Genomic DNA, 26,077 nt, shown 5'->3' with positions numbered 1-26,077 from the left:
GGTCGCACAGCAGAAGGGGAGAGAGAACAGGAATATGGCTGTAAATGCACAAACTCCCAGAGCACAGGGGCTGGCTGTGAACCCTGGGGAGACGAGATCTCGAAGTGCTGCTGTCCTGAAGGGTCTCTGAGACGCCCTGGGGTTAACCCTGCTTCTCTCCAGTCATTCAGAAGGTAACAGAGAGAAAAGGTTTCTGGGTGGTTTGGAGAAAATCCCTCCCAGTTTTGTTACCCTGACGTGACACCATAGCTGTCGGACACGACTAGCCCGTGACTGGCTAATCAGGTAAACTCCCCTCGGCTGCTCAGGGCAGGTGGTAGTGGGCGTGTAGACGGTCCGGCCACGGGGCTCTGTCCGTGCGGAGTTACTCTGCTCGCTCAACCAAGGACACAGTCTGCATGAGAGAAAGTGAATGACCCTGGAATTGAGCCATCCTGAGGGGGAGCTGGGCCCCGGCCTGCGTGGGGAACTGGCTCGGCTCACGGCCTCCGGCAGAAAGACAAGCCATGGAGAGAGAATTTGGGTGTTAGCGGGTCCTGCCTGATCGATTGCAGGAAGCCAGGAGCTAACTGTCCCTCGTGCGCCCATCAGGCTTCCCTTACAATGCCAGGTGGCCGAGCTTTCCTCCAGCGGGAGTGAAGCTGGGCTTCCAGGCCCATTCTGCAGCCGTGGGCGGTGCCTTGTCGGCCCTGCATTTGCTGTGGAGCGTGGAGGAAGCAGGCCACGCTGGCTTGGAGATGGGAGCCACACGTGCTTTGGCTCGCATTCCACTCTCGGCCCTGTATTCGCTCCCCTAGCCTTCTAGGGAAATGGCCAGATCCGTCTGTGTGTTTTTGCTGCTGCTAGCCAGCCTTGGCGACTGCACTTCTGTGCCGTGACGGCCGTGCTGGAACCGCGCGCGGGAGGCAGCCAGTTGATTACGGGCAGGTAGATAAATGTTCAGACACACTCCTACTTCAGTCTCTGGATAAAACGTGCATGTAGACATCAGTGTCAGTTGTGAGAATGGCCTGCCCTCTCGTGTGGCAGTCTCTGTCCGCCCCCAGGGGATGTAACCTCAGCTCGAGACACTGGCAGCCCCTGCCTACGGAGCAAAGGCTAGTGCGTTCCTCAGCCTGCCGATTCCCTTCTCTGCTCTTGCGCCCGCCTGGCGTGGGGAGCGGGTCTGATGTGAACTCTGTGGCCCACGTGGGTGCAGAAACATCTGACGCTCAGGGCTCATTTAATCTCCTCCAAAATGAGAATGACGGCCACTTCAAAGCCAGGGCAGGAGTGTGGGGAGCCGGCTTTGACGGGCTGCAAGGCCTTTCTGGGCCCAGGCAGTGAGGACGGGAAGCCTGAAGCTGCAATACAAACATGGTCATAGGCCCGCACAAAGGCCTGCGTGACTTCTGAGGCTGGTGTGGAGCACGACTTTCTCAAGAAACCCTGCTCACTTAGGCATCGGAAGCGGAGAATTTCTAGCCTGGTGGTGGGCAGCTTGTGGCCCCTCGGGTTGTGTGTGTGGCCTGCGAGATGTTTTGTTGACTGCTGCCCACACACGTGGTCGCCAAATTCTGCTGGCTCTACCGGTAATTGCTAACACCAGATGCAGACGCAGACACGGCAGGTGCAGTGGGGTGGGTGCCGATTGCACACAACGCTGAGAGCCGGGTGCTCCCTCTGCATCCCAGCCCAGCGCTGCCAGGGTCACTCGGCACCCCACGATCTAGGGATGCCGGCGCCGTGAGCAACGCTGCCCTGCCTCGGGCAAGCGGTTCGGTTTGCTGGGAGAGGGTCTCACCGCACGGCCAGGTCTGAAAAGGGGGGAACTAGCTGCTGAGAATCCCAGACGTGGTCAGGATCTCGGGGGGCTTCCAGCCCCACCCCAGGAGGTTACGGAGCAAGGCCTGGTCTGATCACCTGCTGTCCAGTAGCCACTGACTATGGCAGACTGTACCATTATCAGCAGGGGGGTCTCACTTCTTCTGTCCCTTTGCAGAGCCCTGTTTGACTATGACAGGACCCGGGACAGCTGCCTGCCGAGCCAGGGGCTCAGCTTCTCCTACGGGGACATCCTGCATGTCATCAACGCCTCCGATGACGAGTGGTGGCAAGCGAGACTTGTGACCCCCCACGGGGAAAGTGAGCAGATTGGGGTCATCCCCAGCAAAAAGAGGTGAGTGTCTGGGCAGCAGCCGGCCCTTCCCATTCTCCACAATGGCCTGGCCACAGCACAGGGCCTGCTCTGGCCGCCAAAAGCCAGGCTCTCCCACGCCCAGGTGTGTGTCCCCTGGTCAGGAGGCTCTGTGGGTCCCTGCAGGGCTGTGCACCATCCAAGTGGGGGCAGTGCAAGCAGCAGTGGGTAGGTCACTGCAGACCTTCTCCCTGCAGGGTTTCAAAGCAGCAGCGCCACACGGAGCCCAGGACCAGTGGGGGAGTCCACGCACTGCGGGTAGCCTGGGACACCTGGGCTGCAGGCGGCGTTTCAAAGCAGCAGTGCTGCGTGGAGCCCAGGACCAGTGGGGGAGTCCACGCACCACGGGTAGCCTGGAGCCCCCGGGCTGCAGGCGGCGTTTCAAAGCGGCAGTGCTGTGTGGAGCCCGGGGTCTGGCCCTGGCTTCAGGTGGTGCTGCCGCTTTGAAATACCCCCTCCACTCCTCTCCTTGCTGCCTCTTTCTGGTAGAAGCAGCAAGCGGGGAAAGTGACTAGCGACTGGTCCTTCCCATACCTCATGTGAGCTTACTGGGGAGCGACCCACAGCCCGCTGCAGGCAGAAGACGGCTCCAGCCCTACTCTTCTCTCTTCCTGACCCCATGCGAGGCTGGAAGTGGGGGGGGGGGGGGAACAGCCCCTGTCCACAGTGCAGGGGCCACTCCAGCCAGGCCGTAGTGGGGGGGGGGGGCTACTCCTCCTCCCCCACCAGCTGGCCCCATTTAATCAGGTAACATTTAACCCGTTCATTGTTCAACGTGATTTTGCATCCCTGCCTGAAAACAGGCCTGGGGCTCCCCCAGCAGCTCCGGGCCCCGTGCCCGAAAACGCCGCCTCTGCCTTGTGTGCCACCAAGTCTGCCTGTGCGCAGGTCCCATCCCATGTGGAACCAGCAAGCCACCTGCTCTGGCTTCTGTGGCTTTCCCGTCCGGAGCCGCTGGGGCAGGGGAGTTGGGGGCAGCGTTTCATAGAATCATAGAATCATAGAATAATAGGACTGGAAGGGACCTCGAGAGGTCATCGAGTCCAGCCCCCCGCCCTCAAGGCAGGATCAAGCTCCGTCTACACCATCCCTGACAGATGTCTATCTAACCTGTTCTTAACTATCTCCAGAGAGGGAGATTCCACCACCTCCCTTGGCAATTTATTCCAATATTTGACCACCCTGACAGTTAGGAATTTTTTCCTAATGTCCAATCTAAACCTCCCCTGCTGCACTTTAAGCCCATTACTCCTTGTCCTGTCCTCAGAAACCAAGAGGAACAAATTTTCGCCTTCCTCCTTGTGACACCCTTTTAGATATTTGAAAACCGCTATCATGTCCCCCCTTAATCTTCTTTTTTCCAAACTAAACAAGCCCAGTTCATGAAGCCTGGCTTCATAGGTCATGTTCTCTAAACCTTTAATCATTCTTGTCGCTCTTCTCTGTACCCTTTCCAATTTCTCCACATCTTTCTTGAAATGTGGCGCCCAGAACTGGACACAGTACTCCAGCTGAGGCCTAACTAGTGCAGAGTAGAGCGGCAGAATGACTTCACGAGTTTTGCTTACAACACACCTGTTGATACAACCTAGAATCATATTTGCTTTTTTTGCAACAGCATCACACTGTTGACTCATATTCAACTTGTGGTCCACTATGACCCCTAGATCCCTTTCCACCATGCTCCTTCCTAGACTGTCGCTTCCCATCTTGTATGTATGGAACTGATTGTTCCTTCCTAAGTGGAGCACTCTGCATTTCTCCTTATTAAACCTCATCCTATTTACCTCTGACCATTTCTCTAACTTGCTAAGGTCATTTTGAATTATGTCCCTATCCTCCAAAGAAGTTGCAACCCCACCCAGTTTGGTATCATCTGCAAACTTAATAAGCGTACTCTCTATCCCAATATCTACATCATTGATGAAGATATTGAATAGTACGGGTCCCAAAACAGACCCTTGAGGAACTCCACTTGTTATCCCTTTCCAGCAGGATTTAGAACCGTTAACAACAACTCTCTGACTACGGTTATCCAGCCAATTATGCACCCACCTTATCGTGGCCCTATCTAAGTTATATTTGCCTAGTTTATCAATAAGAATATCATGCGAGACCGTATCAAATGCCTTACTAAAGCGTCCGGAGCCGCTGGGGCAGGGGAGTTGGGGGCAGCGTTTCGCTCCCGTCCCGTCCAGAGCCGCTGGGGCAGGGGAGTTGGGGGCAGCGTTTCGCTCCCGTCCCAGGCAGAGCCGCTGGGGCAGGAGAGTTGGGGGCAGCGTTTCGCTCCCGTCCCGTCCGGAGCCGCTGGGGCAGGGGAGTTGGGGGCAGCGTTTCGCTCCCGTCCCGTCCGGAGCCGCTGGGGCAGGGGAGTTGGGGGCAGCGTTTCGCTCCCGTCCCGTCCGGAGCCGCTGGGGCAGGGGAGTTGGGGGCAGCGTTTCGCTCCCGTCCCGTCCGGAGCCGCTGGAGCAGGGGAGTTGGGGGCAGCGTTTCGCTCCCGTCCCGTCCGGAGCCGCTGGGGCAGGGGAGTTGGGGGCAGCGTTTCGCTCCCGTCCCGTCCGGAGCCGGTGGGGCAGGGGAGTTGGGGGGCAGCGTTTCGCTCCCGTCCCGTCCGGAGCCGCTGGGGCAGGGGAGTTGGGGGCAGCGTTTCGCTCCCGTCCCGTCTGGAGCCGCTGGGGCAGGGGAGTTGGGGGCAGCGTTTCGCTCCCGTCCCGTCCGGAGCCGCTGGAGCAGGGGAGTTGGGGGCAGCGTTTCGCTCCCGTCCCGTCCGGAGCCGCTGGGGCAGGGGAGGTGGGGGCAGCGTTTCGCTCCCGTCCCGTCCGGAGCCGCTGGAGCAGGGGAGTTGGGGGCAGCGTTTCGCTCCCGTCCCGTCCGGAGCCGCTGGGGCAGGGGAGTTGGGGGCAGCGTTTCGCTCCCGTCCCGTCCGGAGCCGCTGGAGCAGGGGAGTTGGGGGCAGCGTTTCGCTCCTGTCCCAGGCAGAGCTGCCGGGCTGCGCAGATGCCTGTGGCTGCTCCACTTGCTGCAGGGCCCAGCCTTCGCAGGCAGAACCGGAGCCGCTTGCTGGGGGAAGAGGAGGGTCTGCCCCGACCGAGATGGTGCTTCTAGGGCAGCGGGGTGAAGGCCTGGGCAGAGTTCAGCCTCTGCAAGCAGGGGGCTGTGACCTGGCACAAACCCTATTGCTAATGCCAGGGGACCAGCTGGGGGAGGGGAAGGCCCTGTGTCCTCACCTTCTGCTGTGAGCCCTGGCCCCACGTGTCAGTTCGGCTCTCTGGGGCAGCCCCCGCCCTCCCTTCCCCCAGGGGATCTTCGTGCTGGGCAGGCGGGCCAGTTGATCAGCTTGGCTAGGACTGGGCTGCCCACTGGCTCCCACCCCCAAGCTTTCTGGTGCTGGTTAGACTCTGCTTGATAGCCCAGAGCCCCCTCCAAGTGTGGCTCCCCCCAGCTAGCCCTGCCGCTTCCTGGGGATTGGCAGCTCCCAGACGGGCGTTGTTCCATGGACGGGGCAGAGGGGCCCTGCTGCCCAGCAGGCATTGACCCGGGCAGCAAGCTGTGCACACACAAACTAGGCTTTCTCCCTGTGGATTCTCATCAGGGTGGAAAAGAAGGAGCGAGCACGATTGAAAACAGTGAAGTTCCATGCCCGGACTGGGATGATTGAGTCCAACAGGGTAAGTGCAGAGCTGGGGCGCAGGGGCTGGCGCGAGGCAGCAGCTGGAGGGGCCGGCATCGTGTCAGCCAGAGCATGCCTGAGTGGAGCTGTCGAGGCCAGCTGGGCTGCTTCTGAGGCTTCTGTTCGAGCCGGACGGTGTGGGCTTGGCTGTGGGTCTGCGGGGCTGGCAGCCTGGAGCGGTGTCCCGATTCGGACAGACACGCAAGCTTGGAGCAGAACCTCCCTGTGATGCTGCGTGTGGCCCCGTACGCTGCTGGTCGCGCCCTGGATCACTCATGAGCAGAAGGTGCATCACAAAACCTCTGGGCTCAGCTCAGCCCTGCGCAAGCGCATGCAGCTTCCCAGGCTGGGTGGCTGGAGTCAGAGCCTTGCCGATCGCTGGCCACGCTTCAGCCGAGGAAGGGGGCTGCTTAGGGACGTGGCTTCACTCCTGTGGAAAGTGGGTTGGGTAGTTGACCTTCCGGCATCCCTGCAACATTTTTTCTCTCCGCTTAATTTCTCTCCTGCATTGTAGTTTCCATGTAATCTCCACGATTTCATTTGCGGGCGATTGTCCTGCACAGACCCTCATTGTCTCTTCATTTTAATTTCTGTGCATGCGTTAAATGCCATTGTTTTTTCTGTCCTCCCTTCCATCTCCATGTTCTTCGCAGTCGAGCAAAACGAAACGTAAAAAGAGTTTCCGCCTCTCCCGAAAGTTTCCATTTTACAAGAGCAAAGAGAACCTGGCCCAGGAGAGCAGCGGACAGGAACGTAAGTAGCAGCTGGCCAGAGAGGGCAAAGTGCGCAGGCCCAGCGCCTGCTTCCTCTGCGCTTCCCGGCCAAGCAATCCCTTTGCGCCGGACTCTGCCCTCTTGAGAGCTGCCGAGGTCGGAAGTGGATCCGCAGGCAGAGCAGGCTGATGGGTTTCCCAGCCTCAGGCAGCTGCTGCCGCTGCCTGGCCGTGGTGCAGGTTGAGATTCCCGCCGTGCGGCTCCAGGCCAGGGGCCACGGCAGCCTTGGCTGAGATGACAGGGATGAATGGCGAGCGCCCTGCCACAGCCCCGGCCGGCCGCTAGTGAGGGCGTCTCTGCTAGTTTCTCCTCCCTTCGCTCGCACAACTGCCTCTCCCAGCTGCTGCCAGTCGAGCCGCCTCTGGCCAAGGCCCAGGTGATGGAGAGCAGCTGGTGCACACTCAGTTCGCTGTTTTCATCCTTTCACAGCTTCTCAGCACGTGATCAACCCTCTGTTCTGTCTTCCTCTGCTCTCCCTGGTGTGCCAGGGACTCTGCCTCCCCTGCTCCTCCCTCCTCACATGCTCCCCCCAGGGCTCTGCCTTCTCATGTGCCCTGGGGCCCCTCTGCCTCTCCCTGCGCTCAGAATGAGGTGAGGGAATATGGAACTCCAGGCTTGTGTTGAAGTGGGAGTGGGGGGCACCGTGTCCCTTGCTGTCCCTACTGAGCCTGGCACTGCTCAGCTACCAACCCATTAGGCATAGCGAGTCCAGCCACGTCACCTGCTCCAGAGGCACCTCTGGGCCAGTCCCGCCGTCTGCAGAGCTGCTCTGTGCTTGGCTCGGCCATGGAGGAATTGCAGCTGTGGGAGGGACAGCTCCCTCCGTGGCCCCAGTGAACCGCCTCGTGCACACTCCTTGCTGGAAGACCGGGGAGAGCAGCTTCCCACGTGGAGCTGGGCAGCGCCACAAGGACAAACCCTGGCTCGGGCCTGTGGCTGGGATCCGGGACCTCGGCTCAGTCCCCACTCCGTGCTGGGTGTGGTGGGGTGAAGGTGCAGAGCCCAGGGCTGTCAGGCTGCTCTCCCCCTGCGTGTTCTCTCCAGGGTAAAAGCTGAGGTGAGCGCGTGGTGAGAACCGCACTGTCTAGGAGCAAGGGCTCTGCACGCCAGGCTCTTCCCTTCAGCCAGGGAGGGGCTGGACCATGCTCCTCTGGGGAACTGCCGGGCTCCCCCTGCAAACCCGCTCCTTGCTGGCAGTCCACGTGAGGGAGGGCTCTTAGCCTGGGCTGCGAGCTGGCTGAACGTCAGCCGCTCTAGTGAGGTATTGGTGGCTCCGCTGGCCTTGTCCTGCAGACAGCTGTGGTCCTCGCAGGTAGGACAGGAGGCAGGGCCATGCTGTGTCCCACACGGAGAGTCTGGGATCCCAAGCTCTTACGGCAGCTTGGCTTGGTCTCTGTCTATGGGAGAGGGGCCAGGCTTTCACAGGCGTTCAGTGCCCAGCCTGCCGAACAGGCCTGCAGATGTCTGGGGGGGGGGGGTGTCCGGCATGCCTCGTTTCTTCCTGGCCCTGACAGCCGCGTGTGCATCTGCATGCTCCGGGGCCTCTGGCCGCGGGTGGCTGGTGCTGTGGCTGCCCAGCGCGCTTGCTAGATGCATCTGCACGTGTGGCTGCAGTGTCCTTAGGTAGGAGCCAGGCTGCGCTGGCGAACCGAATGCACAGACCCTTCTGGGGGGGGAGGCCCCCCCCTCGAGGCTCCTCCAGTTTTGCCAGCAAGTTGTGAACTTAGCGTCCCCTCTGCTCAAGGGGGCTCACGGCTCCCCAGCATGCCCGGCACCGGTGGCTGTGGTATTGGTGGGGGAGTGGGAGCCATGTCTGGGAGAGTCCCTGGGAAGGGGGGTTGGTTTTCTGCTTTCCCTCCTGGACGGGTTTGTGATCTGGGATCATCTGGGAAAAAGGGGGTTGACGGTTTGCTTGCAGAGGGCAGCACCAGGCAATTGAACATAATCAGCTTTGTGACCAAAGGGGATTTGCTCCCTGCCTGTGGCGCTCTAGTCTGTTTGAAGGCCCAGCCTCAGCCAGCTCCCGGTGAGCATGCCGTGGGGACCCCATTCCTTGTCTGTTCCTCTTAGCTACTTGTAGCCAGTCTCCGCATTGAAATGCTTCACAGCGCTCCACTAAGGAGACGTCTGCACAGCAGCATTGTTGTGGAATAACAAGGAGCATGTCTACACTGCAAGCCTGTATTTCGAAATAACGATGAGCTGCAGGACTTCTGACTCCGAGCCCTGGAACCCTCCTTTCCCGAGGAGTAAGGGAAGTGGAAGTGCTCTCCCTTTGATTCCTGCTGCGTAGCCAGCGCCCAAAGCCGAGTTAAGCTAGTTCAATGTCAGCTGTGCAATTGACACACCTGAAATTACATAGCTTAATTCCACCTTAGCCCTGCTGTGTAGACGTGCTCTGAAGCCACTTCTGATGTGCTGGTTAGGGAGCAGTGTTTGCCCTGGGTGCTCCCTCGGGGAGCTGCCAAGGGGTTTGAACTGCTCAGCCCTTTCAAGGCTAAGCCTGGAGTGTACCAGGGCACGGGTGTGGGCAGAGGGCTCTAGGGCCCTCAGTCACCTGGAGTGGGAGATGCAGCCAGGGACGTTCTTGGGAAGGCCTCCCTGCCTCCGGGATTGGAGCAGTTCACTTGGGCTGCTCCAGGGCCAGCTCTTCCTTTGCAGGCACCTTCCCCGAGTGTGTTCCGCGAGCAGGTGGCCTGCAGGCCCTGTGAGGCAGGTTGGAGGCCCTGAGACGGCCATTGGCTTGGTGAGAGGACGCTGCTCGGGTCGGCAGTGTGACGGCTGGATGCGTTGCCTGCCCCAGAAAGATGCTTTTGAATTGTGTAACCTCACTTGCAATTGCAGCTCTCAGCTGTTCTGCACTCCTGTCACTAATGTTCACCTGGCTCTGTCTTCTTCCTCTCCCTCTCTCTTACTCCCCTCTCTGGCTCTCTGCCCCTTCCTGCGGGCTCTGAAATCAGGACTTCCCTGGGTTAAGTGACGATTATTATGGAGCAAAGAACCTGAGTAAGTCATTTAAATGCGCATTGTTCACTCTCCATTTCTGGCATGTCTGGCGGTGTTTCCGGGGGAGGCTGGGATCCAGGCGCTGGGAGTGAAGGCTGCTCTTGATGTGTGGCACCAGGCAGTGGAGGTGGTGGGGGCTAGGCTTAAGGGAGCGCTCCGTCCCCCCAGGAGAGGTAGAACAGCCTCTTGTGCCTGCTGCATGGAGTTAGAATTCCCCTGCGCTGATGGCAGGGGGAGCCGCACTGTGTCCTCCACAGGCTGGTGGTCACAGCTGGAGCTTAGCTCCAGCTGGCTCTCGGGTTGAATGCCAGCCCAGATGAGTATGTGTCCTGGTTGCATTGGCAGCTGCTGCTGGCTTGCAGTCAGGGCCCAGTGACGTGGGCTGCTGGCTCTTCCTGAAGCAGGGAGCTGTGTCACTGTGCTGCCTGCCTGCTCCGGTGCTTGCGCACGTGCCCTGAGCTGTGACACAGACTCCGCTGGGGAGGCGATCTCCGCACCCGGGCTCCCCACACCGAAGGGAGCAGGCCGCGGTGTCTGCAGCATCGGAAATGGCTTAAACAAGCAAGGCCCCGAACTCTGTTCCGTCTCGTCAGTGTCTTGTCTCTGTGAGTCCTGCCGCACCCCCGGTCAGATTACACCTCGCTTAGGGTTTGTGCTGGTGTGTCTGTGTGCTACGGCAGCCACCCTCCTCCCTCCCACCTCCCAGCCCCGCATGGCACCTGGCCAGCTGGGACTTGGAAACCGACTGGACTGCCGGCGGGCGTCAGCCCTCTGTCTAGTTCATGCTGGATCCTTCATGGGGGCAGCTCCCTGCTCTTGGAGATGATGCAGGATGAGACCTGGTGCCTTACCAGGGTAGGCCGTGTCTGATGCCAGGATAGAGCTTTCCAGCCTGGGGAAAGGGAGCCAGCTAGCCGTAAGTTCATGCCTACAGGCTACAGGGAAAGGAAGCCTTGCCTCTGGCATTCCCACCTTCTTTTGACACTTGCCACGGTGCCCCAAGTGCACCGCACTGGATATCCCTGCCACAGCTACTGACAGAGGAGCCTTGAAATCTACCTGCTAGTGGGGCTGTGCACCTGGAAATGCCAGTTTGAGTGTAGCCCCTGGGGACAGGCTGAATCTGCGACAAATCTCATTGGGTCAGCACGCTGTGATCAGCTGTGGGGCTTGCCCATCTCCTCTCCCTGTGTCCTGTGGCCACTAGCGTTTGGTGACTGTCTCCTACCCCACGCACCTTTTGTGAGCTCCTGGCTGCGCGTGTTCTGAATTGGCGTCTTTTTCTTGTTGGTTTGCAGAGGGCGTGACGTCAAACACCAGTGACAGCGAGAGCAGTTCCAGTAAGTGTCTCTCTCCCCGTGTCTTCGCCCCTGTGTGTGCTAAGCGTCTTCATTCTCTGTTGTGCCCGTGGTGTTCCCTGTTCGGAGGCCGATGCTTCCTTTGGCCACTCAGCTGAAGGTCCTAGAGATGCTGTGGCCAGCTCCCTCAAGGGGATGGCAGCTTTTCTGCCGGGACTAGGTAGCAGTATGGATAAGGATTCAGGAAGAAGAAATGCCAAGTACTGCTGTTAGCCCGGAATAACCAGCTGCGCACACCGAATGGGAGAGCACTACCTGGGCAGTATTGCCGAAAGGGATCTGGGGGTCAGCGGAGTGCCACTGTTGCAAAACCCGCAAACCTCATCCTGGGCTGTATTAACAGGGGCATTATGAGCAAGAGAGACACGAGGAGTCATTCTTCCACTCCACCCTGCACTGATTAGGCCTCAACTGGAGACTGTGTCCAGTTCTGGGCACTACGCTGCAGGAAATTGGAGAGAAATTGGCGAGGGTCAAGGGAAGAGCAACGGGTATGATGAAAGGTCTAGAGAACATGAGCTATGTGGGAAGATTGAAAGAACTGGGTTTGTTTAGTCTGAAAAGAGCAGCATGAGAGGGATGCAATAGCTTTCAAGTCCCTAAAAGGTTGTGACTAGGCAGGGGGAGAACTGTTCTTAACCTCTGAGGACAGGACAAGCAGCAATGGGCTTCAACTGCAGCAAGGGAGGTTTAGGTTGGACGTTGGGGAAAACTTCCTGCCTGTCAGGGTGGTGACACACTGGAATAAATTGCCCAGGGGGGTTGTGGAATCCCCATCTCTGGAGATAGTTAAGAGCAAGTTAGACACACCCGTCAGGATGGTCTAGATGGTGCTGGGTCCTGCCGTGAGGGCAGGGGACTGGACTTGACGACCTCTCCAGGTTCCTTCCAGCGGGATACAGCGACACAGGTACTAGGAGGTGGAAGGATTCTCCCTGTGATCTGTCCCAGCTGAGGATTCTTCCCCAAGGCAACTCTGGCTTTTGGGTGCCTTGCAGCCCCTGGAGCCAAGCCCATAGGTCTCTTGTGCTCTGAGAGGAAGATCTCTGCAGGCCACCCACAGCTTCGGTTTCCACGATAATGCTCGCTCTGCCCGAGGTTTCTGTCCCCTTGTTCGACCTGCCAGGAACTGCTGCTGCCCTGCTGTGTCCCCAGTTCACCCTGCCAAGGTGATCTGAGCCGAACGCACTGGTGCCAGCCGGGCAGCTCAGAAGTGAAGCAGTGTGTACAAGCAGGGCAGGGCCCAGCCCCGCAGGGCCTAGCCTGCATCCACAGATGGAGGGTGGGAAATAGGTGGCACCCCGCACAGCAAAAGTGCCGGGCCTGTGGAATGGCTGCGCAGAGCAGGTGGGGGTGGGGCTGTGGCCCCCCCACCGGAGAGGGACGGATTCCACACAGCTAGCCAGAAAGGAGGAAGGCTGAGGTGGCCCTGCCGGTCCGTCCTGACTCCAAGGTGCCTGGAGTAGGCTCCTCAACGCAAACATTGGCCAAGTTACCTGCTGGCTGGGGGCAGCCCTGGGAAGAGACTCTGGGGGAGAGACTGCAAAGAGCTCCTCGCGTGTCTGGGACAAGTGGCCGTGAAGAGACTGCCTGGGCCGCCTGGGCTGAGTGCAGCCCCCGCCAGCGGGTGGGAATGACCCTGCAGGTACTGTTAGCTCTTCCTGGGACAGGCAGAATGGGAAGGCTGCTCTGCAGCACTGCAGGCTGGGCCTCTCCGCTGCACTGTGCTGTCCAGCAATGTGGGTAATCCAGAGGCCTTTGGACACCCGCGTATGGCGGCTCCTGGCTGCCTGTTTCCTTCATGCTGCTCCCTGGGAGCACAGGGTTGAGGCAGGAGAAGCCCCTGCAGACACTCACCTGCTTCTCCCTGGCTCTGTTCCAGAAGGACAAGAGGACACTATCCTGTCGTATGAACCGGTGACACGGCAAGAGAGTGAGTATGGCTGGGGTCCGGAGTCCTGGCTTGTGCATTGGCGCTTCTTAATCCAGGATTTACCCCTATGCCGGGGTGTCTGGGGGGGCCGGGACTCCAGTGTGAGCAGAGGCGGGGCCAGACTGCCCCAGCCAGCCTTTGGCCTTCGTGGTTGCCACGGCAGGAGCCCCAGGGTTCCTGGTGTGATTTGAAGGGTGCTGCAGCAGCAGTGGCTGAGAGCCCTGGGCCTATTTTACAGCCCCTTTCGCTCCCCCTCAGCAGCGTGGCCGTACCCTCCTGGGAGGGAGCAGACGGAGCAGCGTAAAATGCCGCTACAGCAGCGCTCTGTTGGCTGGGGACAGGCTGGAGGTGCCCTACCAGCCTGCTTTCCCGCCACCTTCATCAGACCTTGCATCTCCAGCCAGCACCAGAATCTAGCCTCAGGCACATGCCAGCTGCTGCTCTGGGAGGCCAGGAAACCGGGGGGCTGCGAGGCATCCAGTGAAAACAGGAGGGGCACTTGGCTGCCTCTGCCTGCAGACTCTGCTCGCCACGGGCCTCTGGCCAGTGCAAACACTCAAAACTCTGGCTATAAAACTGCCACCGCCGTGAACCCGCCTGGTCTCTTCTGCTCTGCGTCTCCCGCCCATGAGCGTAAGTGCCTGGAGTCAGAGCTGAGAGCACCCTGCACGTTGTTCACCGGGGAGCCGCCAGTTCGCTAGCTCTTCAGCCGCAGCAGAACAGGTTGTGTTCTCCAGACACGGGGTGTAAGTGCCAGCAGCACGGCTGGGAGAGGAGGTGCATTCCTACCCTGCACTCACACCACGATCCCAGCCTCCTACACTTGGAGGAGCGCACAGGAAAGCGCGTGCAACGGCATGTCAGAGAGGAGGTGTAAGCACCAGTTTTCCATTCTGTGCTCTTCCTGAGAGTTGCTGGTGTGTTCTGTGGGCTGTGCCCAAAGACCAGTCTCTAGAAATTGTCTCCACGTGCATGAGAAAAGTGCCCTTGTTTTAGAATGGGAATGGTTCTGCCCTTGGGTAGATCTGAAAGCTTTGCAAGTGAGCCGCGGTGCGAATGGCCGCCCTGTGTGGACCGCCAGCGTGAGCCGCGGTGCGAATGGCCGCCCTGTGTGGACCGCCAGCGTGAGCCGCGGTGCGAATGGCCGCCCTGTGTGGACCGCCAGCGTGAGCCGCGGTGCGAATGGCCGCCCTGTGTGGACCGCCAGCGTGAGCCGCGGTGCGAATGGCCGCCCTGTGTGGACCGCCAGTGTGAGCCGCGGTGTGAATGGCCGCCCTGTGTGGACCACAAGTATTCCACAGCAAGTGTGTGGGAGGCTACTGGGGTTAGAGACTCAGTCTCAGGGGCGTGGCTTTTCTTGTTTCCAGTTCACTATGCGAGGCCAGTGATCATCCTGGGGCCAATGAAAGACCGAGTCAACGATGACCTGATTTCCGAGTTTCCACACAAGTTTGGCTCCTGTGTGCCGCGTAAGTGTTGGTGTTTGTTGTCGGGGGTTCTGACTCAGCGCTAGGCAGAGGGGTGCTCTGGAGAGGGGCCAAGGTTGCTGTAGGTGTGGGCTGAGCTTTGGTGGAGGGAGGTTGCGGAAGCTGGGGAGCTCTGACTCATGGAACCCTTCTCTTTCAGACACTACCAGGCCTCGGCGTGAGAATGAGGTGGATGGGCAGGACTATCACTTTGTGGCATCCCGAGAACAGATGGAGAAAGATATTCAGGACAACAAGTTCATAGAGGCTGGGCAGTTCAATGACAATCTCTATGGGACCAGTATCCAGTCGGTTCGGGCAGTTGCAGAGAGAGTGAGTATAAACATGCAGTCCCCAGGGAAGCCTGCAGTTCACCCAAATGATGTCTCATCCTATTCTGTCTGCAGCCATTGTAGCCATGTTGCTACGTGTGGAGCAAGAGCTTCTCAGGCAGGGATTCCTGCCAAGTCATATGGCCTAGTCCCACAGATCCACGAATCCAGCCCAGACTGCCCAGTGCTTTACCCCCAGACCTGCCCATCCTTTCCAGGCAGATGTTCTGGGCTAGCAAGGCACATTGCAGCAGCAGTGTCTGCTTGATCTTCACAAGCGCAGGTGCCGAGGTCCTTTGCAGTGGATCGAGAACAGAAATGTTCTGTGCTCAGAGCATGAGAGTCCATTGCGGGTTTGTCGTCAGTGTCCTGGCTATTGAAAGGAAGCCCCAGTCCCTTCTGGGTACTGCCACCCTGCCCCTGTTGGTCAGGAAATTCTGTCCATGCTGGGGCGTGGCCTATATCTTGGGATTGGCATATTCCATCCCTTGTCTTCCTGCTCCAGGCTGCGCTCAGAAATGGGAAGCCAGAGGTAGGTGTGATTGAATGACACTGGTCCCCTCATGCCCTTCCAGGGGAAGCATTGCATCCTGGACGTGTCTGGCAATGCCATCAAGAGGTTGCAACAAGCACAACTTTACCCTATTGCCATTTTCATCAAGCCAAAATCCATCGAAGCTCTCATGTAAGTGCCTATTTGCCCCCTCCTCCTTCGGTGCATTAGCTGCAGGAGATCAGGAACCTGCACGTCAGCTGCTTCCAATTCAGAAAAGGGACGGGGGGAAGGTGGCTATTGTCGAGGTCACAGAATCACAGAAATGTCAGGCTGGAAGGTACTGGAGGAGGTCACCTAATCCAGCCACCTACCCTGAGGCAGGACCAGACCTGCCTAAGAGCATCCTTGACACAGGGTTTTCTAGCCTCATCTTTAGTAAGGCAATTCCACAACGTCCCTGGGGAGCCTATTCCAGAACTTCCCTTTCTAGTTCAAGGGATAGTTTTCACAGTGGAGAGGGGTAACTAGGGGTCTCAAGGGTCTGTCATGGGACTTGTGCTGTCCAATGTAGTCATAAATGAGATTTGAAAAGGGGTTTAACTTGAGGTGGCATTATTTGCAGATGCTACAGAATTACTCAAGATAGTAAAAGTCCAAAGCTGACTGCAAAGATTACAAAGGGATCTCACAAAACTGAGTGACTGGGCAGCAAAATGGAAGGTGAAATTCAATGTTGATAAACTCTGAGTAGGACATATTGGAAAACATAATTCCAAGTGTACATTTAAAATGATGGGGTCTAAATTAGTTTAGGCTCTCTGACAGCAGTCAAAAGCTAACCGTGTTTGGAACAAATAGAAAAGATAATAAAATAGAAAAGATAACAATGCCACTATCTAAGCCTGTGGTCCATTCACATTTTGAATTCCCCATGCACTTTTAGTCTCCCTATCTGGAAAAAAAAGATACATAAGAACTGGAAAGGGGAGAAGACGACAGAAATGATGAGGGGTATGGGACAAGCTCCACGTGAGAGGGGAGTAAAAGACTTGGGCTGTTCAGCTTAGAAAAGAGATGACAAAGGCCCAGTCTACAGCAGTGTAACCTACGCAACTTCAGCTATGCAAACTGTGTAGCTGAAGTTGACACACGTGCCATGGGTGTCTTCCATGTGATAAAGTCAGTGGGAGCTGCTCTTCTGTCAACTCTAGCTATTCTTCTCATCCTGGTGTGGAGTACTGGACTCGACCGGAGAGCACTCCTAAGTCGATTTATCATATCTAAGCAGATCAATAAATTGAGTGCCAGTGGATCAATTGCTGCGGCGTGGATCCACCCTATAGTGAAGACAGACCCTCAGAGGGATGTAATAGATGTCTATAAACTCATGAATGGCATGGAGAAATGAGAGAGAGAATCAGGAAGTGTGATTTACTCCTTCATATAACATATGTACATGGGGGTCATCAATGGGATTAATAGGCAATATGTTTATAACAAACAAGCGAAAAAACTTAATGCAATGTAGTCAACTTGTGGAACTCCTTGCCAGGGGATGTTATGAAATCCAAAACTGTAACTTGTATAATTCAGAAAAGAATTTGATAAATGTATGGAGGCTAGATCACCAATGGCTATTTGCCCAAGATGGTAAGGGATGCCACCCTTTGCTTTGGGTGTCCCTAGTCTCTGAGTCCCTGAAGTTCAGACTAGATGACATGGATGAATTAATAAATTGTCTTCCTTGTTCATTCCCTCTGAAGCATCTGCCACCAGTCAGAAAACTGGACACTGGACTAGATGAGCCACTGGTCTGACCTAGTCTAGCCATCGTTATGTATGTACATTCTGAAAGCTTCCTTGCTGCAGTTTACAAGCATCACTTCTTAACCTGTGGACAATTTCACCGATCGCCATCCTCTTTGGAATAGCTCTTTAATGGACTATTACAGGGATCCCCCATTAGCTGGGCTCGCCAGCCGCGCGGTTCTGTGCTCCGCGCCGGCTCTTCCGGGGTGTAATCTGCTCGCCACGAGCGAGTAGATTACACTATTTGTCGAGCCCTGCCCATTAGCCATCTTTTCTGAAGATTAAACAACCCCAATTTATTTAACCTTTCCTCGCAGATTGAGTTTTCTAAACCTTTATCGTTTTCTTGCTCTCCTGTGGGCACGTGCTCTCTAATTTGTCCACATTTTTAGAAGTATTGTATCCAGAGCTAGGCAGAGCACTCAGCTAAGGTCTCATAGAGCCAGGAAAACTAGGACACTTACCTACCATGTCTGCCTTGTAACACATTCACCTCTTTTACAGCTGCATCCCATTGACTCCTGTTCAGTAAGTGAGCTGACCCCTGGATCCTCTTCAGCAGATATACCAGCTACTCAAGTTCCCTCTCAGCTGCACAGCTGGGTGGGTGTGCAGCTTCCTAACAGCCCCATGTAGGGCTCAGGGCAGGCACACCGAGTGCCATCTGACCATTGGCCCCAGCATGGGATGGCCACTCTGTGCTAGGGGAGAGCTAACGGTGCTTCCTCCCTGCTGTGGTTGCTCTGTGCTGGAGCCAGAAGGGGCAGCACCTCCCCACTGTTGCAACTGCTCTGTGCTTGGGGGGTGGGTGGGAGGGAAGGCACGTTTCCCCAGCCATGGGACCTGAGCTTCTGGGGACAGGTGCCCCCCACTGTGCCCAGTGGAGCTGCAGCGGCTGTCTCAGCTGGCCCTGAGCTGCTGTAGCGAGAGAGGACTGCAGGTAGTCTCCTCTCTCTCTCTCTTCCCTCCCTCTTGAGAGAGCCTGCACCTCAGCCCCACCCTAGCCCATACCCTGGCACCCCAACCTTCTGATCCAGACCTGAGCCCTTCAACCCCAGCCACAGCTTTCACACCCCTGCGTCCCAAGCCTTTGCCCTCGCCCACACTAAGAATCCATTAGCCCAACCCCTACCACGTGAGTTTTGTTGTGTGCGCCAATATGGCAGTAATGTGTCACACGTCACCTCCATAGTCTTGCATGTAACAAAATTCATTCTACTCAGGAGTAGGAAAATTCGCGGGAACTTGGCTACCTCCCCAGTTATAACAGGCTTGTAGTTGTCCACTTGGCTTTTCCTTCCTAAGTATAAAACTTGTCTTACTGAATTTTTCTTATTGGTTTCTGACCAAGTTTCCAATTTGCAAAACTCCTTTGGAATTCTAATCCTGTAAGCTTGGTGTCATCTGCAGATTTTATGAGCATACTCTGCACTCCATTACTTAAGTCATCAGTGAAAACATTGAATAGGGCCAGATCCAGGGCTGACCCTTCCAGGACTCCACTAGATACGTCCTTCTGAATTTGATAGTGAACCATTGAATGTGGCGTTCCAACCAGCAGAATACCCATGTTCTATTTCGCTTACACCAAATTTCCTTAGTTTGCCTTTGAAAATTTCATCTGCGACATTGTCAAAATACTTCCTGAAATCAAAATACTCACTTCTACTGCTTTCCCCGCTCCACTAAACCAGGTACCCTACCAAAGGAGATTAGGTTGGTTTGGTAGGATTTGTTCTTGACAATATTACCCCATTATCTCTGTGCTTACACATTGATTTGTTCCAGTATATTTCCCTGTATCAAAGGCAGGGTGCTAGGCTAGTCAGTAAGTCCCTGAGTCCTGCTTGCTCCCTTTTGATAGATGGGTACTATGCGTGGCCTTCTCCAGTCATCTGGGATCTCACAAGGCCTTCATGAGCTCCAGAAGATCACTGCTTTAGCTAGTTATTAAAGTACCCAAGGGTGAATTTCATCAAGCACTGCTAACTGGAATACATCTAGCTTATCTACATTGTCTTTAACCTGATCTTCCCTATTTTGTCTTATTCCTTCTGCATTCTTAATATTGTGTTAAGTATCTGCTTGTAGTTTTACCATTTTAGTGAAGGTCGAAGCAAAACTGACATTTAAACACTTCAGTTTTCTTCACATCATCTGTTTTTAGGTCTTTTTACCTATTAAGTAGAACTTACATTTTCCTTCATCTCCCTTTTGCTCCTAATGTATTTAAAGAGCCTCCTCTTACTACCTTTATGTCCCTTGGTAGGCGTGACTCACTTTGTGCCTTTTCCCTTCTGATTTTGTGTCTCCATGCTTATGCTATTCTGTATTCTTCAGAGCAATTTGTCCATGTTTCCAGTTTTTGTAGGATTCCGTTTTGATTTTCAGATCATCAGAGAGCTCCTGATGAGTCATAATGACCTCTTTCCTTCCCATCAGGATGGCTTGTTGTTCTGCTTAAATATTGTCTCCATGAGAAGCTGCCAGTTCTCCTCAACTCCTTTGTCCCCTTAGTTTCCATGGGACCTTACCCACCAGTTGTGTCTCTTTAAGTCCTTTGTGCTTATTCTGCATCTGCAGAATCTGTTCAAGAAGCGTCCCTGTGGGTGTTCCATTTCAGGTTCCGCCTGTGCCTTTGAGCAGAGATTTTTTGGTAGCAGTGCCCCCCCCCCCCAGTCTTGTGCCCTGTGTGGGAAGTATAAAGGGGCTATAAAGTCTCTCCCTATTTTGGGGTCCTTTGCTCAGGGAGGCCAGGCTCCCTGGGAGTTAAGCTGCTGCTCCCTCTGCAAGGCTATTCTGATAGTGACAGGCATTCTTAATGTCTCTGCAGTTTGAGAGTTGCTCATATTCACTGTAAGTGCAAGATGTGCACTTCTCCCTCTCCCCTTGCTCCCCCCATGATGCACCCTGGAAAACATAGGCAGTCCAAGCTTAAATGTCTGATAAGAGCAAGCCTTAAGAGCAACTTTGAATCCAGGGCCAGAAGACTTCCCACTGTAGCTTGCACTTAGATATACATATAGGCTGTGACTAGACTGGCTAGTTTTTCCGCAAAAGCATTTGCTTTTGCGGAAAAACTTGCCAGCTGTCTACACTGGCCGCTTGAATTTCCGCAAGAACACTGCCGATCTCATGTAAGAAATCAGTGCTTCTTGCGGAAATACTACGCTGCTCCCGTTCGGGCAAAAGTCCTTTTGCGCAAAAGGGCAAGTGTAGACAGCTCAGATTTGTTTTGCGTAAAAAAGCCCCGATCGCAAAAATGGCGACTGGGGCTTTTTTGCAGAAAAGCGCGTCTAGATTGGCCACAGACGCTTTTCCGCAAAAAGTGCTTTTGCAGAAAAGCATCCCTGCCAATCTGGACGCTCTTTTCTGCAAATGCTTTTAACGGAAAACTTTTCTGTTAAAAGCATTTGCGGAAAATCATGCCTAGTCTAGACGTAGCCGTAGGGAAAACCAGTAAAAGTTAATGTAACAAATCATAGAAATTCAAATGACAGTGAGTGGAAGTATTGGGAAGAATTGTTATAGATCGAATACAGGCCTAATATGCATTCTAGAACCTACCCTTATGTGTCTAGCTGCTTTCTCTCTTACAGAGCAATGGTCACCCAAAGCCCTTCCAGTATTTACAGTCAGGCTGTATCCATTTGCACCTCCAGATGAGGGAACACTCCACTGCCCTTAATCCTATGCAGGGCTTCCCCTGCGTGTTTCTTTCCCTGCACACTCCTTTTCGGTCGATCGTGAAATCTCTGAATCCGCATCTGGCTTAGTGTGCAAATGGGCCTACGCTGGCCGACACAAGGGCCAGATAAGAGAGAAGCATCTCTGGAAGCATTGCCTGGAAAGGACCTGTCCGAGACAGGTTACTTGTCTTAAGAACGTAATTTTCAGTATAGAGGCAACTCTGGAAATGAAATCCATCCATTGAACCATGACTGATGACCAGTGGCTATGGGCGCTCTGCAGACTTTGGACACCCTTCTATTGGGTTGGATATAATTCACATGGCATCTCTGTAAAACCACGAATCCTCTGTGTCCTCTGCTAGCTGGCACTACAAGGTCCTGGGGCCACGTTGCTTGTAGCAAAAGGCTAATGATTGTCTGAGCTTTCCAGCATCTTTCCACTCCACCCAAAGAACAGAAGCATATTGGTGCTGGAAGGAACTGCAGGAGCTGGACTTGCATTGCACAGTGCAGCAAGAGAGCACATGAAGTTCGGCATGTTGCCCAGTCTCTTGCAATAAGTCTGTAGGGGCTGCACAAGGAACTAGCTCCCCAAAATATGGAGGGTTCTCAGCACTGGTGGTGGCAGTGGTTTTTTGTTTTAAGTAAAAAAGAAACACGTTGAAACGATTCTCATCCATGCCTGGCAGGGAGATGAATCGGAGGCAGACGTATGAACAAGCCAATAAGGTCTTTGAAAAAGCCATGAAACTGGAGCAGGAGTTTGGAGAGTATTTTACAGGTAAGAGTCCTGCAGAGCAGAAGTCACCTCATCAGCACCACCTTGCTGCCATATTTATGGGATATTCTCCCATGCCTCTGAAAACAAAAGAATTCAGAAATGGACAGGAATCTGTGGATGCAGCTTCTGAGACCAGGGGGAAGGGCAAACCTGCCCAGGCAGGGCAGCAGCTGTGCAGGATTTTCTGCTTTGCTGAAGGCAGCAAGGAGAAAGGGGCAAACAGAAAAGCAAAACTTACTGAAGGGCTGAATGGGGAATGGGGGTCAGCCCATGGGAACAGCAGACAGAGAGAAGGTGCCGCTTATGAGCTGAAGGATTAAATTAGTGACTTGAGAGGTGAAGAAGACTGAACTGCTTTTAGTCTGTCAAGAAAAGCATGGTACCGTGGCTGCTTAGGGGAAAGAGCATTTGAAGGGCCTGTAAGGGATACATGGCAACTTGTGCCTCTGCAGATAAGCTAGCCAGCACGGCAGGGCTTCTCCCATGTTAAGGAAAATAGCACAAGTGCTGTACCACACAAATATTTCTGGAAAGTAATGGGCAGCATAGGAGCAAACATGTTAAGATCTTGAAAGAACGGTGAGATCCCACCAACTGCCGTCTCACATGCCTGATTGCTGCCCTAGGGACTTGCCCAGCTAAACCACGTGGCAAAGGCGGTGTTCGGGCTAGAACAAGCCTGTTGCTGGGCATTTAAAACCCTCTCCAGGATATTGTCCTTTCACAAAGATGAGCAAGAGAAGCCCAAGGAATTCTAGTGCTGTAAAAAAGCCGCTGTGATTCTGGGCTACATGTATGAAATGTGTTATCATGAATCTTGGAGGGGGATGGACTGCCTGTGGGACATTGGATGCCAGAAAAAATGACACCGTGTGAGGAATCTGACAAGGCAACCAAATGATCTGGGAGTGGGAGCAAATGAATTCTGGGAAGAGATTAAAAGCTAAATGTGCCTGGTTTCATTAAGCGTAGAGTCCAACTCAATAGGGCACACCCAGCCCTCTAAAGTGAGGGCAACCCCATCAGGGAGTGTTGTGATACCCAGGGGTGTTACAGTAGTAAAATATTGCCAAAGGGAAATGCATGGCCTGTTGGACAATGAGATGCACTTGGCTGGGAAATGCTCTCCCGGAAGCACCAAGAACTTCTTCTCAAGGGGGGCTGGAAACTAAACTAGATCCCTGGGCCATCGGGAATCGGTAATGAGCCCATCTTTATGCAAGTGCCTGCAGCTCCTGTTCCAAGTGGATGAAGTAACCAACACTGAGCTCCGAAAGGTTCTAGTACCTAGTATGTTTTGAATGAAGTTGTCTGAAAAGTTGATTGTCAGCCCCTTGTTGAGAGACTAGTTGGTACTTCGTACACATGACAAGAGTCTGTCACCCTTTAGCTGCTTGGAGATGCTCTGTATCCTTTACTCTCAATGGCCTTGTTTGCCTGTTGTCTGCTGTTCACAGAGTGCACATCTAGAACGACATACAGGATTTGCTCAGGTTTGCTGGTAGCTGTGCCACATTGTCCCCTCCCTCCCCTTTGGCTCCTTTGCTCCACTGGCTGTGCAGGTGTGGTACAGTGCTGACTGACTGGTTTATTCTTTCCCCTTTTTAGCCATTGTACAAGGAGACTCTCTGGAAGAGATATACAACAAAATCAAACAGATCATTGAGGACCAGTCTGGGCACTACATCTGGGTCCCGTCCCCTGAGAAACTCTGAAGACTTCCCCCACCAACTTCCTTGTGAGCAGATGTCTGAAATCCCTCCCTCACCTATGCTCCAAGGGGGGAGGGGGGAGAGGACATGAATACTCCTCCTGCCCCTTTTTTAGATCGTCGCGAGATTGAGTTTTCTAGTCCTGTTTCTTTTCGTTGGGATAAATCAGTCTCACTTCTGTGACTGTCCCCACCATTCCTGCATGGACCTTCCCACTGCTCCATTAGAGACAGATGAGATCCCATTCAAGTCGTTTTTTATTATTAAAACTTAACCCAAGCAAGATGGGAGGAGATGGCTGAGGACTTACATAAAGAACGACCGAAACCATGGATTTTTGAAAACGAGCTAGGACTGGAGCTCCGGGGAGCGTTTCTTCCAAGCATGTGTCACTGCCTTGCAGCTCTGAAGGGTGCAACAGAAAAGCAAGCATTTTATTTATCTGTATATGTAATTTATATATAATAGAGATATTATATATATATTATATATATATATATATATGTGTGTGGACTAGAAAACCTGAGGGACCTCCTAAAATGGTACTGTATTATTGCCTGGATGTTTTAAAATGTTTTGTCCCAGTTACTGGGCATGGGAGTCTGGTCAAGAAGAGATTGAAACGGTACCAAGTGCTTCAGATGCTTCTTGCATCTGGTCAGTTTTCTGAGAACCAAAGCCCAGATCTTTGGGGTAAGGCAGAGGGGGCCAAGGATCCAGAATAACACGTGAATCTGTATCAGCTGATCTGAGTGAGACTGGAAGACCCAGACTGAGCAGGGGTGGCAAAGCGAGAGAGAATGGATAAGACATGATTAAATTGCACATTGTTTTACACACCACCTAATGTGTTTGCATGAGAGGTTTCCTTTTTGTTCTATTTTTTTAAGCAGATGTTAAACCAAAACCATATTGTGTTGCTGTGTCAGCATTTTTATTCCAATTTTCTCATGTTAATAATCTGTGGGTATAAAGTCCAGTTTTTTAACTTATTTTTTAAGATGATTACATTGTAAATAGAACTCAGACCCAGGGAGTCATAGTTAAGAAATAATCTACAGACTTTATTGAATGAGCAAGCCGTCTGATCTCCACTGCTGCCGGAACACTTCACTGTGGATGCAGCAAATGCCATCCAATTGGTCTCCCTGGGCCCTTAGACTGGATCTGAATCTGGTGTGTGATAAGGTGAGAGAATTTTAGTTTTTCTCATGGAAGCACACTGGTATTCCCCTCTGCTGCTGGAAGAAAACCACAGCTGTGCCTGGATGGAAACTCACAACTTCCCAAGTCAATAATGGAATTTAAAACAGACTTCAGCATTTCAATAACCATGACAACTGCTATCCCCTGCCGTGGGGGAGGACGTGTGCTATTGAACAGCTGTGCATGCAATGCAGCAGTGTCTTTTACTGAGTCCCTGGGACTCAGCGCTTGGCAGACAGTGCTTGTTCACTTTTTCTGTTTAGTATTTCTACTACTGGAAGTGTCTGCATAAAGCCTGTTCTGGCCTTTGGGATCCACTGTCTTGGGAGCGTTGCTTGCAGTCTGTTGGGCATGGAGATGCAGACAGAATTGTACAATCGTACTGTATAACCAAGCAATTTTGTGACCAGATGAGTGGTGTAAGACCACAGACAGGTAGTCTTCCATAGGCTGAGAGGCTGCTGCTTTTGAGAAGCTCAGGTGTGTGCATTTGAATGTGGCTCCACCTCGGGGAAAGAGCTTCCAAAAGGATTTGTGGATTTTCCAACCTAGATTTTGTTATTCAGATACCCTTAATTCTAGTGCAAGAGCCCCCACTTCTTCCACTCTCATCCACCAGAGCGAAGGAGATCACCATAAAATGTGAGCAGGTATGTCTTCCTTCGTTCCAGGTAGTGACAGTTGGATGCTACAGAAGGAAGCCAAGGTTTTCCTAACTAATGGGATCAGACCATTGCTGTTTCCAGTTAGAAAAAAACATGCTGCTAATACTGTCCACTCCCTAAGGTGACAGGCGGCTGTTTGTGCTGGTGTGTCGTGTGCAGTGGGCACTGCTGTCAGCGGGTAGACACACACTCTGGGCAGCGAGACCCTGTTCCTTCAGTGATTGGCAAGGGGTTAGCAGACCGGTGAGATTCGGGGCAGTGCAGCACAGCACACTGATAGAAATACCACTGGCAAGCAGTGGCGCTAAGACTACTGTTGAGGTAGTTGCAATGGGATGGCCAGTGTTTATAGCTACGGCCTATTCTATTGGTTCTGCTCTGGATGCCACACACCCCATTCTCTGGAGAGCTGGTAGAAGTGAATTAGGAGCACATTCCTAAGATGCTAGTCTTAAGGTTCCAAGTTCCTTTACTCTTTTTCTGTCTCCCCTCTTCTAGTCACATGGAGAAAAAGGCCAGTGTGCTCCATGGCACAGGTGAAAGTACCCAATCAGTCATGACACTAGTTGCTTACCAGTGTTTCTTCCAAGGAGACATATATTTTTAATAAACAGAGAGTTGCAATGAACTCTGTCTCAGAAACCTTCTTGTATAAACCCTCATCATATAGTGGACCCTTGCTACTTCCGAGTTGATCCTGGCCTCTGAGTGTGGCCTAGCAGGGCTGCAGTGAACTGAGGGGTTATGCTCAACATGACACAGCCTGAAAATGTTTAGGCTTGCAGGTGGGAGGGGGTGGCCCCTAAAGACTAAATCCTAAACAGCAGTCGCTGGGTTCAGATTAGTGACCACATCTACAAAAAGGCCCCTTTCCAGCTTTGTCAAGGCCACTAGCTATTTGAGTTGGGGTTATGGTTGCAGGCCTTTTCCTTGTGCAGCATCATATTCTATTGTGCCAAGGCAGTTGGACCTAAGCCCCTTGCTTGAAGGCCACAGATCCTC

The 26,077-nt window shown here is 53.9% G+C and overlaps 1 protein-coding gene across 8 annotated transcripts in view; it reads left to right on the top strand.

Annotated features, from left to right (window-relative positions):
* The window catches only part of DLG3 (discs large MAGUK scaffold protein 3), a 183,511-nt gene extending 157,808 nt beyond the window's left edge, over positions 1-25,703 (top strand). For 5 of the 8 annotated variants that reach the window (XM_075917662.2, XM_089781781.1, XM_089781783.1 and 2 more), the window contains 10 exons: positions 1,982-2,158; positions 5,769-5,844; positions 6,500-6,599; positions 10,924-10,965; positions 12,866-12,916; positions 14,284-14,385; positions 14,543-14,715; positions 15,290-15,399; positions 21,401-21,492; positions 23,101-25,703. In XM_075917662.2, coding sequence (XP_075773777.2) covers positions 1,982-2,158; positions 5,769-5,844; positions 6,500-6,599; positions 10,924-10,965; positions 12,866-12,916; positions 14,284-14,385; positions 14,543-14,715; positions 15,290-15,399; positions 21,401-21,492; positions 23,101-23,207 — 1,030 coding nt within the window. In that variant the 3' untranslated portion in view covers positions 23,208-25,703. Of the gene's footprint in view, positions 1-1,981; positions 2,159-5,768; positions 5,845-6,499; positions 6,600-9,579; positions 9,626-10,923; positions 10,966-12,865; positions 12,917-14,283; positions 14,386-14,542; positions 14,716-15,289; positions 15,400-21,400; positions 21,493-23,100 lie in introns of all 8 variants that reach the window. The other 3 variants (XM_089781778.1, XM_089781782.1, XM_089781780.1) reach the window with 2 other exon arrangements.
* The last annotated feature ends 374 nt before the right edge of the window (positions 25,704-26,077 follow it).

Source organism: Pelodiscus sinensis, chromosome 13 (genome assembly GCF_052426305.1).
Source record: "Pelodiscus sinensis isolate ZL-2025 chromosome 13, ASM5242630v1, whole genome shotgun sequence".
Lineage (NCBI taxonomy): Eukaryota > Metazoa > Chordata > Testudines > Trionychidae > Pelodiscus > Pelodiscus sinensis.
Note: the sequence above shows the minus strand (reverse complement) of the source record. Positions and strands in the feature narration are given on the sequence as shown.